Source organism: Notechis scutatus, chromosome 1 (genome assembly GCF_049901735.1).
Source record: "Notechis scutatus isolate UNSWTSFEM ecotype Mainland chromosome 1, rNotScu1.2, whole genome shotgun sequence".
NCBI lineage: Eukaryota > Metazoa > Chordata > Lepidosauria > Squamata > Elapidae > Notechis > Notechis scutatus.
The window spans coordinates 183,877,097-183,890,617 of record NC_142009.1 but is presented as its reverse complement, the minus strand read 5'-3'; the positions used below and the strand labels follow the sequence as shown (position 1 = coordinate 183,890,617).

The 13,521-nt window shown below is 37.1% G+C and overlaps 1 protein-coding gene across 5 annotated transcripts in view; it reads right to left on the bottom strand.

Annotated features, from left to right (window-relative positions):
* The window catches only part of NCKAP1 (NCK associated protein 1), a 63,929-nt gene extending 51,529 nt beyond the window's left edge, over positions 1-12,400 (bottom strand). For 2 of the 5 annotated variants that reach the window (XM_087949609.1, XM_087949610.1), the window contains exons 1-3: positions 11,976-12,186; positions 4,372-4,389; positions 3,017-3,127 (exon numbers count right to left, since the gene is read on the bottom strand). In XM_087949609.1, coding sequence (XP_087805735.1) covers positions 3,017-3,127; positions 4,372-4,389; positions 11,976-12,083 — 237 coding nt within the window. In that variant the 5' untranslated portion in view covers positions 12,084-12,186. Of the gene's footprint in view, positions 1-3,016; positions 3,128-4,371; positions 4,390-11,975 lie in introns of those variants that run through there. The other 3 variants (XM_026668037.2, XM_026668036.2, XM_087949611.1) reach the window with 3 other exon arrangements.
* Between the last annotated feature and the right edge of the window lie 1,121 nt (positions 12,401-13,521).

Below are 13,521 nucleotides of genomic sequence, written 5' to 3'. Positions count from 1 at the left end.
AGCTTAGACCAGGAGTCTCCAATCCTGGTAACTCTAAGACTTGTGGACTTCAACTCCCAGAAGTCCTCAGCCAACATGGCTGGTTGAGGAATTCTAGGAGTTGGAGTCCACAAGTCTTCAACTGGCCAAGGTTGGAGACTCTTGGCTTAGACTCACTGCTTGTGCTCAAACAGCAGTGAAAGCCAAGGAGACCTTTACTCAAATGCACTTGGTAGCAATTGTATCCATTTTTAGAAGAAGAGCTCTCCAGAAGGTCATATATGCCGTGGTCACCTCACAGTTGGAACTAATGCAATGCTCTCGAGGGTGCACCTGAAGCCATTCATAAGCCATAGTTGCAAGACCAAAGGTAGCTAAGAATGTGTTTTAGTATGCCCATGTGATATCACTGCTTCCATGAGCTACACTTGTTCCGTGAGATTCTGGGTACAATTTGTGGTATTGGCTATCACCTAGGAAGACCCTTATGGATAGGGCCAGTTTATCTGAGGAACCTATCTCTCTCATGGTTTCTCCACATCTGGTAAGATTTGGCAGAGTTCATGTGCTCCGGATCCCCTTAATTAGAAATGACATCTAGGAAGACCTACAAACCATGGCTTGTCTAATATAGTACCAATATGTCCCCTGAAATGATATTCCCCGCCTCCAAGATCCATATAGTTTCCATCCCAATGATGTTTTAGAAGAAAACTATTATTTTCCCAGGCCTTGGGAATCAATCTTCAGTGCAGGAGTGACCAGCCTTTGAGCAATCAGATCACAATTCAAATTCCTGATCTTCTCAGGAGATCATGAGATCATACAATCACATGATGATCCCAATGGAAGAGGCATGGCTGGAATCTAGGATGCAAACCATTCCCATTCCCATCTTAACCACCCATCCCCATCCTGGTCAAAGTTGCACAGCCCAAATCCACCTTATTTTGCTATTAAATTTCAGCAGCATGGTCTTCAACTACAAGTGAATTACTTTGTGTCTATGTCATATGGAGACCAGACCATCAATGGTATCAGTGGGACATAAAAAATTGAGAAAATATTCTGAATGAGTATTGAAGGAAAAGTGTTTACTTTTAGGCAAATTATGAGTTTGGGTTCATGTAAACCCCACTTTTCCATTGGGTGATTAATAATCCTTTCATGCTTTTCACTGTGAAAGTATACATACAGATTATGCCAAAACCATTGCCTTTGAAAGTTACATATATTGTTGTGTCTTGCAAAACTACTTATTTGAAATGCTGTCAAGGTACAACATTTGAATCAGAGTTCATCATTCTTAAAGTACATCTATAGAAGTCAATGGGACTTTAGCTATAAATAACTTGTAAGCTTTACTGATTTCCAATAGCTCTTCTCTAAACATAATTGCCTGGATGCAATTTGTAGCAAGTATAAAATATATCTGAAATAACATTTTACATATATTAATATTGCCAAGTGGGACCATAAAAAAGAATATAATTACTGAACTTAATAACTGCATCAGAAATAGGAAATTTCAAGCAGTCCTGCAAACTGTTCCATGCAGAAATCATGCAAGCCCATTACCTGCCTCCCCTTTTCACTTCTGAGAAGAAAAACAGATAGGTCATCTTCCTCCCAATTTTCCATTATAAAGGAATACAAAATTAACCAACAGAGAGCTTTCTACATTTCTATCAGCATTCAACTAAGATTATAAATATCTTTAAAGCAGCGTAGGCTTATTTTATTGAACAAAAATTGATAATGTAGCAATAACACCACTGAATTAATTGAAATAAATCTAAAGGTAAGGAAGAGAACTGTAAAAGGCATCATTTGGGGGTATTTTATTCCATCCTGTTCACAATACTAAAAGAACAGAAATACTTTAGTTTTGCACAATTACCGAAATTGAGAACTGAGCCATTAGAAATATAGTATCATTGTGGGAGATGATTCTGTTTTATTTATTTATTATATATCTAACCTACCTTTCAGCATCACCATAAAGTGGTTTATAAATCTGTAAAACAATATAAAAACATAACACATATCCTACCCCTACCCCCATTCAGTATCTTTGAAAATGCTGTACTATCAAAACGAATCAAGAATTTTCAGAAAGTCAATGGATTAATGGAAGATGACATAATGGAACTGCCAGAGATGGTGAAATTGACAGTTTTGATGAAAGCAAAGACTCTGACAGATATTATTTCTACTTGAAAATCACTTTGGAGACTTGATGATTAGAATTATATGGGTTTATGAAAATAATGTAGACAATTGTCAATCTTAGATCAAGATTTTGATATATTTTATTTGTATCTGTATGAAAAAAGTTGGAAAGCCTTTTCTGTTTTTCTTTTGCATGTTTACTTTTTTCTGCTCTCCTTTTTGTTTACAGATTTTTTCTGCTTATCTTTTAAGTTAAAGTTATATAAAAAAGAATTTTCAGAAAGTGCCATGGTATACTTTCTACCCTAGGTTATGATGAAATGACTAGTTTAATTAAGAGGCAGGAACCCCTGTGAAACTTTCTTACAAATATATTTATTTCATTCAGTTTTCCTCTACAATTAATTTAAAAGAGCGATGGTTGTGCAGTACTTGAAAAGTATCTGCTAATACATCTAGTTGCAATTCTTTCAAAATACTTTTTAATTCTCCACTGAGTTTGAAACATCCCAAACATACCCACAAAAACCCAAATACACCCAAAAGGTTCCACTGAAATTCTATTCTCAAAAACTATTGTAACTACTTAGTATGGTCATATCCTAAATTAGGTAATCTCCTAACCAAATATAAAAGTTTTAGAACATGGTAATATTTAATACAGAATGCTTCTATTATGTCATTAACAAAGTTACAACTATTTAATGATGTTTTGTCATCTAACATAATTATTACAAAAAAAGTCAACCTCTGTCATAACTAATATTATGGAAACATCAATAAATCCCTAGCAATTGCATTAACAGAATTGATTAAAGGAGACGTTTATGAAATTCAATTATTTATAGAATGTTTCATTACTTACATTATTGTTGCGTGTCTCTACAGCTGGAAATTTTCTGACTATGAATTTAACAGCTGATTCCAGATTTTTATCAACAAGATATGAAGGTTTAGCTTTTGGGTCTCCACAAGCCTATGGAAGAAAATAAAAGCAAGAAACTAAAGATATACTCTTTTCACCAAGCATTTATTATAAATAATCTGCAATCAAGAAATAGAAATATCTCTTTGGCTTCATAGTGAAGTGAAAAAAAATGAATGAGGATTGTCACAGCTGGACAATGTAATGAGATACAGTACAGAAATGTTCACCTACTGGAAAAAAAGTGTATGGATATTTCAAAGCTGTTAATGCAGGACAGTAGTGAAGAGAAAAAGCAATCTTAAAAGAAATTGATATTTTCCTTCTATCAGAGGGTGAAGTAGGTTTATTTTTAATCGCCACCCAGAATTAGTGAAGCTAAACAACTAGCAAAAAACAAAAACAATCATGGGCTTATTACATTTTTATGTCTCATCTGAATTAAAGGAACAAGCAGCTTAATGTTGGCATCGGTCTGTCTACAATTTGAACAATCAACACTAGTGTGCATTTAAAGATAAATAAAAGCAAAAGTCCTAATGAAGTATGCCTATCTGTTTATCAAGGTTACCTTTAGGCACAAGTTTTGCACCTGCAGCCACATTATGTTCTGACCTACAAACACACCACAAGCCCCACAGAATTATTTCTATCATAGAAATCAAATCTTAAATTGGGCTGGGGATCCAGCCATACTATTCTGAAATGTACTAATAAATATCAGTATGGTGGGTGGTAGGAAGAGTTCTCAATTTGATTAGTACTGATAATCTGCTTTAATTTAAAGAATTATACATTAATTTGGGTAACCTTAATTTTATCTAAACTTCCAATCATCTCAAATTTGTTAACATAGTAATGTTTAAATGGGTCCTTATGGGATTTTGTGATGACCCAGCTGGCCATCACTCAGCATAATGCAGTTATTATCCTTAACGGCTAAAGGTAAACCTTTTCTTAAAAGTACAATGTTATAGTTTAAAATGAAGTCAATCTGGGAGAAGTGGTACATAGTAAACTATGCCCAGAATACATTTAGCAAATTCAGATTAACCATTCTGAAGAAACTTGTGCAGTAATTCTAATTTGGCGCCAATATTTTTTCTTCAACATAAAATTCTTGTGTAATCTGTCTCATGCAAATTGTAACATGCTGCACATTTCTATACAGTATAGTGAAAAGCCAGGATGGCAAGTTATTATTATTTACAGTTGTGAATAATAGAGAGAGAAATTATGGAAATATGAGGCTGATCTGAAAGCGGGCAGAGGGAAGGTGAAAAAGCTTTGCAAACCTTCCATACTTGTCCTTGCTGGGGAAGCATTGTAACGAAACAACAACAAAAAAGAGAAGATTACACATAAACAAAAGTTTTTTTGGAATTCCCATTAACATCATGTTCAGAACTGCATACTAAAAGTATTAACAGAGTTAAAGCAAAATATTGCTACTCACAGTCAACATGTTAACTATCTCCATTTACACAGAGGTTATTGAAAAGGTGTAAATCAGAATTTTCAATACAAACATGTCGCATGTCACATCCCAAAGTACCATTCTGAGGGACAAGGAAAGGGAATTAATAAATTGATAGATAGTGCAAGAAACTTTTGGGAAGAACTTTTAGTGAAAAATCTTACCTACCTGAAATAGAAATAAGAGCCAAGAACTGGGGGTGGGTGTGGGGTGTGTGGAATCCCAATCATTATAGCAGATTTATAATGTTTATTGGAAATAATCTGCCATAAGAACTTCATGAAGGTATTTAATATCAGGTGAGATTGTCTCTAAAGAGGTAGTCAATATGCCTGTTTCATATACAGAAGATAAATGCTACTTGTTTTAAAATCAACTACAGGTAGTTCTCAACTTACAACCACAACCAAGTCCAAAATTTCTATTACTAAGCAAGACAATGGTTAAGTGAATTGTGCAAACCACTTCTGAAATTCAGTACAGTTTAAAAATATGTTTGTAGTAAGGCTTGTGGTTCTGCTATGGTTTAAAAAAATCAGAACCAAGAAGCTTGACTTATTCAGCTACCAGTCACATCTTAAGCATCCCTTGGTAGGCTAACGACAAAAACTATTTGTAGAAAAAGCTTATCATTTAGAAAACAAGGCCCATAAGATATCTAAGGGCTTAGATCTAAGATATCTCATGTTGTTCCATTAAAACATTGTTTATATATCATACAAAGAAGCATTTTAATTAACTCAGGAAATAGCATTTTAAAATTATCTTTATTACAAAGGAAAAATTGTATTTTCTAGCAAAGTCTGAATCATTACTGTTCTGAAGCCAGTGTGTTTCATTCTGTAGGATTAACAATTGCTGTATTTCTTTAGTTCATACAATCAGGCAAGAAATGCTGGAATATCAAAACCACAGAAGTGCCTCCTAATAAAGATTTCACACTATCTGCATCCCAAGCATACAGGCTGGTACAAACAGCTCTTTTGCAAATATAACTTTTAAACCTTCAGACACTGTTTTGAATCTAAAAGGCAACTGAGCTTAACATATTTCAGAGAAAACTGCAACATCAGTCCATGCCTATTATTCACCAACTTTTCCTAAACCTTTATTGAATACTGTAGCTTTCAGCAAGTGAGGAGATATCAGGAGATATTTTTGCATGTTGATCAAGTTATGCATTTATTTCTATATTTATTTTATTCCACTTTTAATATTTTTATAAATAACTCAAGGCAGTGAATATACCCAATACTCATTCTTCCTAATAATCCTTCCTCCCCGTTTTGTCCTTAAGAACTCTGAATTGAGTTGAGTTGAACTGAGTATGTGCGACTGGACCAAAATCAGACTTTCAGGTCTAAGACAGGACTAAAAATCAAGGTCTCCCAGTTTCTAACTTGGTTCTTTAATCACTAGACCAATTACACATTGCACTAAGGCTAAGCTATAATATGCTTTGTTTGGTTTTGTCTCTCAGGTTTGGTTCACAAAGTATGGATTCTAATTGAATATATGCAAAATGACAGCTCATTAAATCATGGGTCAGCACAACCCATTATGGGATTATATTTTAGAGCGAAACCCTAAGGTGTCCAAATCAGGTGCAACTAAGGTCTCTGAGAAATCCATTAACCAAAGTATCTACTAACTTTTAGCTCCTATAACAAAACTTTCAGAAATAAACAAATTTACATTAAAGAAATGGCTTGAAGAAAAGATTCCTTCCAGGTAGAAGCAACATTTATGGCATTGCTGGATCCAAGATTAATACTGCATTGAGACAGGTGAACATGGAGAATGATAATGCTAAAAAAAATCTATATCTACATTTTTCAAATTATTTAATGTATATACACATATTCAGATTCTACCTGGGTTCTAAAAATGTACTATGTACTACCAACTTCATATTTTAATTCACTTATAGACTAGATAATATCAGTTGCAAAATAAGTCCCACTAATAATTCTGTTTCCCATCTGATTGTTATAACTCAGCAACAGTTCGCAAAATTGCTGAAATAAAAGTACTTAAAATTATGGATTGCATGGGACAAAAGTTGATCTCATTTACACTGTATGTATCCTAAACCAGACTTTTAAAACATTTCTAACATACCTATGATCAGGTTTACCCACAATACTAAGCCATAATAGTAATATACTGATACAAAAAAACAAACCACATTTATAATTTATTATTATGCAGGTTATTTAAAACCTAAACTATAAGCTGTGAATCTACAGAATCATATTTCACCTGCTCTATGCCTGGAATATTATTTAGAAGCAGGAAATTCAGTACCAATTAATATATCAGGAAAGCATGATTGCTCTGGTTCAGACATTCTTGAGAATTTCGGCTTCATGCAAGTTACAACCGTTCTCAAGATCTCAGAGATGAGAATGAAAAATATACACCTATAGTTTCATAAACTATGATGTATGAGGCCTGAGATAATAATCTAAATGCAACCATAGCACTGCTCGTCTTTCAGATAAAGTTAATGCAAAAATAGGAACAACTTTCCTCTTCTACCAAACAAGAAAACACATAGTACTGAATTACTAAAGTTCTTTCCAATAATTAACTCCAATAATTAATTCAAATATTCTAAATCAGAAGTGGAGGATCCTGATCTTAATCTCAATCACCAACATTTATTGCCCCTTCCCACTCTTAGCTGTTGTTTCAAGACACCAATAAACTTTTAAACATTTGTATGTCTTTTCTTTTTCCTAAATGAAGGGCAAGTAGAAGCAGTTTTGCCTGGTTCCTGAGTGCTCAGAAAGAGATGCTCGCCAAAGGCACTTAACAGTTGTGACTGAGAAATCAGGAAATATAGAAACTGGCTCTATCCATTGTCACCACTTGGTCTCAGAAGACAATTTGGGGGAACAATCTGACTATTGGTCACATCCTGTTTCCTACCATTGACAAAAAGTTTCTGAATAGTTATTCATTTTTTAACTACAAATATTGTTCTGCTTTTAACAGAAGGCTATCAGAAAAGAAAGGTTGCTTCTTCAACACTCATATTGCCCCAGAAAATAGACAAGTATAAAGTAGGCACTAGATAAAAAACAAAAACCTGAGGATTTCAGCTGCTTTTTGAGTTAACCTAGTTCTAGTGACTTGTATCAAAAAAAGAGAAGAGGGAGAAAAAGGATGCATATATTAATCATGGAAATACTATTCTAGCCATTTTCCAAATTTAATCAGAGAAGTTACACTTTCCAGCAAAAAATAATTTGGTTTCAAAATGCTTAACTTCAGTGGGGATGCACCAACTGTTACCACTGATAGCCTTAACTTCTGCTTTTCTGCCAATTCATCTAACCACAATACCACATATTGCCTGAAAAACTTTTGTAATCTTAATGAAACAAAAAATCAACTTGAATATCATTAGAAGCAAGAATTGTGGTTTGTTGTGATCTAACAAACATGCTAGTGCTTTTACTTTCCTCCTCTAGTCTGGTAGAAACTCTAAACAAGACTCTTGTTTTACACCAAAACTCAAATCTGACTTTTACCCTCCTAAAAAGCCAGAAGCCCAGAACAAAACCTGGTTTTAGATTTCGGCTTTATTATAAAAGTTAAATAGGGATCACAGGGATTCCAGTTTGGAAGCATCATTAATCAATCAATCCATAGATGGTTTCCTGGTTACTTCTCTCACTGATTATAGCAAAGTAAAAATAAATTAGATAGGATACACTTGAACACTTGTTTATTCCTGATAAATGGAAGAAGACTGTCATGGCAAAAGATGATATATGAAAAAAAGATCCCTGGAAAACTACAAGACTCCTTTCATATGCAGATATTTTCCTGAATAAAGGATTTGCAACAAATGAAAAATAGCAGCCTGCACTGTTTAGAATCTCATCCATTCTGCTCTACCAGATCATATCACCCCAAACCAATGAGGAACAACGGCTTTAATCAGTAGTTCTACAGTTACCATAGTGATGAGCACTGTATAAAATCTAGATACAAAATTGCAATTAGCATTTCTGCAAGGGAAAATTGGCAGGTGAATGTACCAAGCCCAGCTGTTTATAATGTCTATTATTTTTTTATTCAACAGCTGATGAATACAACTGTCTCAACTAAAGTATGGTTGGCTAGTTTGAGGCTATTTGAGTAATGGGAACCTGATACTGCAATTTACAAATGTGTGTTGTACAAATCCAGAAAACTGGATTTGAGTACACCATGGTTCTGTTAATCTGAATGCAAACATCGTAATAGTGGAGAATTGGATTTTATAATTTTAGTTGAACTGCTTTGAAGTTTTAGGGGTGACAGCAGAGAGGAGCAAAAGATGTCATGATATCACTTATGTACTACCATCAGACATCCTTCTGTGGCTGTTTATATAATTACTTCATTTGAATAATATACATATTTTTGCTATGGTTTGTAACGGATGCCTATGTGAAGTTATTAATCAAAGGTAATTGAGGTGGAATTGGAAGATATTCACTTAAGTTTTGAAATTCTTGGGAGTGATGTAACTACATAGGATGCTATTCCTTCAAGGAAAAAAAGCAGACTGTCAAACTTTCACTTTCAGTTCAAGCAGTATTTAAGAGCTATATAGGTAATCCACGTTATCAGGTGACTTGAGATCTAGATATGCATGGGTTGCCTATTATTTTATTTTATTTTATTTTGTTTGTCAATTGCTTACAAGATAATAGGTATAAGTAAAAACATAGTTATGAATACATGGATACATATAAGAAAAATAAAATAAATACTAAAAATGGTGGACAGTGTACTCCTTCCTCTAGCTGCTGAACTGCTGAAGCCGCACAATGCTTTCAAGGAGCCGCTGAAGCTGCACGTTTTTAATATACAGCCTGTTTTTAGCAGTTCCAGAAAGCATTACATGGCTTTAGCATTTTGTTGGCTCAAGGAAGGACAATGCCACTAGCCATTTTAGTAGTAGGCTGCCCATTTGTAAGTACAAGTTCTGACTTACATACACATTTGAGTGTTATGAATAGAATATCTTTTTAACCTAGGGACTGCCTCCATGTATATTTTGTGAACTTGGAGATGCTATAATATTCAACCAAATCACTATTTTGATAACTAAGGAACTTTTAATATTTGAAAGCCGTTCCATGGATAAGTTTACCATGATTACTAACCTTTCTCAGATTTGGGGAGGGGGGGATGGTAAGAAACCAGTAGTTTTTTTTAAAAGGCCTTTTTGAGGCCGGATTTTTAGAAGCTACTCTTATGATACGTGATCTATGAAGTTACCATAACAAGTACAAATTGGCAGTATTTCCTACCTAATGAAGACTCATTAGCACATTTTTATGATCCTTCGTAAAATGAAACACATATTCTTCTGATTTGTCTTATGTAGACAGACATTTATAAAGAGAATCTCTTATGGTCAATGGATAAATTTTAATGAAGAAAGGTGCTTGATCTGTATGTTCAATTTGACTGTTATATTTCAATGGCTATGGTTAACAATATAATGAGGTATCAATCTTTCCAGTGCTTTCCTAGAAATATATCCTTTGAAATGTAGAGCTGTACTCCTGATATTAGCATTTAAAATGGTATTATGATCCAGCAATGTTAGCACCCATTTTAAATGCTAATACAGGTAGCCCTCAACTTACAATCATTTATTTAGTGACCATGGCACTGAAAAAGTGACATATGGCTGTTTTTCACACCATTGTGACATCCCCGTAGTCAGGTGATTAAAATTCACTTGGTAACTGGCATATATTTATATTTATGGTGGATACATCTTCTGACAAGTAAAGTCAAGGGGGAAGCCAGATTCACTTATGACCACCATTCACAACCACAATTGCAGGGATTTTCTTAATAGCGTGGCAAGAAAGGTCGCAAAATGGAGCTATCACGTAACTGTCTTCCTTTGCAGGGGAAATTTTGAGCTCAATTGTGGTCAGAAGTGGAGGACTACCTGTAGTATTAAGTGATAATCAGAAATTAGCCATCAGGACATCATTTAAGCTTTTTTATTCCCAATCCCACTTTTAAAAACTAGAAGTCTTTTAACTAAGTTATCAGAGAATTCAAGGGCTCTGACAATACAAACATTTACAGGAATAACATAATGGAACATCTATAAAGTTGTCACAGTACGACATGGGGGGAAATCCATCTAACAACGACCACAATTCTAAGTACTTTCTTATTGAAAGCAAAAGCTTTTATATCAGTGTTATATCACATAGCAATTTTTATAGCTAAGATGCCCCAGTACTTTTACACATATATTTTAGTGTCTGTTCACATAATGATGATCTAATATCATCATTCAAAGCAAAGCAAAAACCACTTATTTTCCAATTACATTTTAATAAGTCTTAGCAGGAAACTCTCAGAACACACCATCAGAACGAACAGAATTACATATTGAATTTTGTAGCATGTTAATGCTGCAAGTTGGTAGTCAAATATCAGCAAATCAATATTTAAAGCAAGGTCTGTCAAGAATCTCACTTCTCTTCCTTTATGATCAGCCCACAGTGCTTTCCCCTCTGGCTAGCAATAGGTGGGTGGGGGGAGCTGTTAGTAAATCCTAACATAAAAATGTTTACTAAGCAGCGAATCTGCCATCTTTCCAATGAGCATTTTACGTCAAACAATAACGACACGGGGCAACCAGCAATGAACGTAATACTTTTATTACAATTTGGGCAACAAGAGTACGAGACCGAGGAGAAAAGTGCAGGTATTACATATCCAGTTTGAGATCTCTCCCCATACAGAAACGTAGGCGTACACGCAAACATGCATGCATACATACATACAAACACACACGAAATACTAGCCACTTCACAGGATTTCGGAAAAGAGTGGCGAAAACATTCCCTCTCTCCAACGTATCTTTTATCACTACTTCCATAGGGCAAATGGGATAAACCCAGAAAGATGCATCCGGCCCAATTCCGGTTTGTACCCTCCCTTTCTTTCTCTTCCTCTCCACTCACTCTTTGCGTAAAGGAAATGGGAATTTAATAAAAACCCGGGTCGGTTTCCTTTTGCATTCCGGGCCTCCGCCCCGGAGCAAAATCAGTCCCCACACCTTGCAGGCCTTGCTGAGTAAGAAGCAGCCATGGGGTTGGGGAAGAAAGGCCCGGTAGGTGGGGAGCGGGGAGAGAGAGAGAGAGAGAGAGACTTCGCCCCCGGTGCTACGGCCGCCTCTTTTCCTCCCTCGCCCCTCCAAGCTGCCGGGAAATGCTCCTTGCGCGCGGCCTACGGCTCGCACCTTCCCAAAGCCAGGCCGGAAATTCCCACAGCTGGCGGTATAAGGTAGCGAGGCTCGCTCCCCTCCGGCCGCTGCTGAGCCCCAGGCCCGCTTGTCCCCGCACGGCTTCGCCCTCCCTCCCCACAGACGGGCCCGCGCACCTTCTTAATGTTGTAGAGGCGAGTCAGCATGCCGACGCCGCGGTCGTTGAGGATGGTCAGCTTCTCGGCCAGCTTCTGCTGGCTGGGCTGCAGCACCGAGCGCGACATCCTGGGAGAAGAGAGGAGAGGCGGCCGAGGCTGCGGCTGCTTGCGGGGAAAGCGGCTCGGCGCTGCCCTGATGGATTCCCCCACCCCTCTCCTGCCTCCGCCAACCCCCGCCCGTTAAGCAGCCCGGGCCGCGCTCACAGCGCCTCCATCTCCCCCGCTCACTCCGGCCGCCTCCGCCACCCGCGCCGTTTTCCCCCCCGCCCCCCACGGGCGCTCCTCCCAATCTGGGTCTCTGCTAGGCGTGGCGGCGGCGGCAGCAGCAAGGGAGACTCTCTCGCCCGGCCGCTGCCCACAGAGAGGCCGGGCTCCTCCGCCCCACGTGATGCGCCTCTCTGCTGCCCCTCCAGGGTGGGAACCCGGCAGAGGAGCTTCCATTTCGTTGGCGCGCGAGAAGAGGAATAATAACAACAACAACAACTATGCGGTACCTGGAGACAGCAGAAGAGAAGAACAAGAAGTGGGGAAATCACAAAATGCCAAGACCTGCAAAGAGAAGGAGAACGACTGGGGGAAAAGAAAAGCAAAGATAGTACCAGTAGTAATCGGCACCTGCGGTGCAATTCCAGAACATCTGGAGCACCATATGAATACCGTCGGTATTGACAAAATCACCGTCACTCAATTTCAAAAGGCAGTTTTACTGGGAACAACTTACATCCTACAACCACTATACTTTTACCACTATTAAAATCTATCTCAGGTCTTTGGGAAGGACTTGATAGACGGATAAAAATGCCAATCCAGTATAAACGGCTGGCTGGCTGTGTGATGAACCATAATAATAATTGCTGCCATGATTGGCTGCAAAAATCTGGAGGATTGAGAGAGAGCAGCAATTTTAACTCAAGATAAATTGGTGTGTTTTTTTGCAGCCCAGATTTGGTTGCCGTGGTAGTAATAGTAGCAAATCTTAAGTCCTTCAGCACGTCCTGAAGTTGGGAGGCACAGATTACCTTTTTCAATAAATTCTCCATAATAATAATTTAGTTTACTAACCCTCTTTTTCAATCTCCTTCCACTGCTGGGGTTTTTCCAGCAGTATTGATTGACTGCAATTTGTATAATCCCCATAGAGCAGGGGACCACCATTGCCTGAATTATGGGAATATTCTCAATGCACGTGGAAAGGCATTAAGCTGGGAAAGATGCCCATCTTGTCAGGAACATGGTTCTTAATGCAGAACCATGATAAGGACGTAATATTTATAAAGGCAAACCTTCATATGCAAATATGCACACCTAGTGTTCCATACATTTATATATGTTGGATCCAATTATTAGCTTCAATAACTATTTGGGAAATTAATGCCTTTTTTGAATAAAAGTAGAATGATTAAGTTGGACTGTTGTAGAAGAAACCCATGTTCAAATCATTAGGATGTGGCACTCATTGGTTGACTGAATTAATCATCCAAAACTATTCAAATAAAATAAGGAG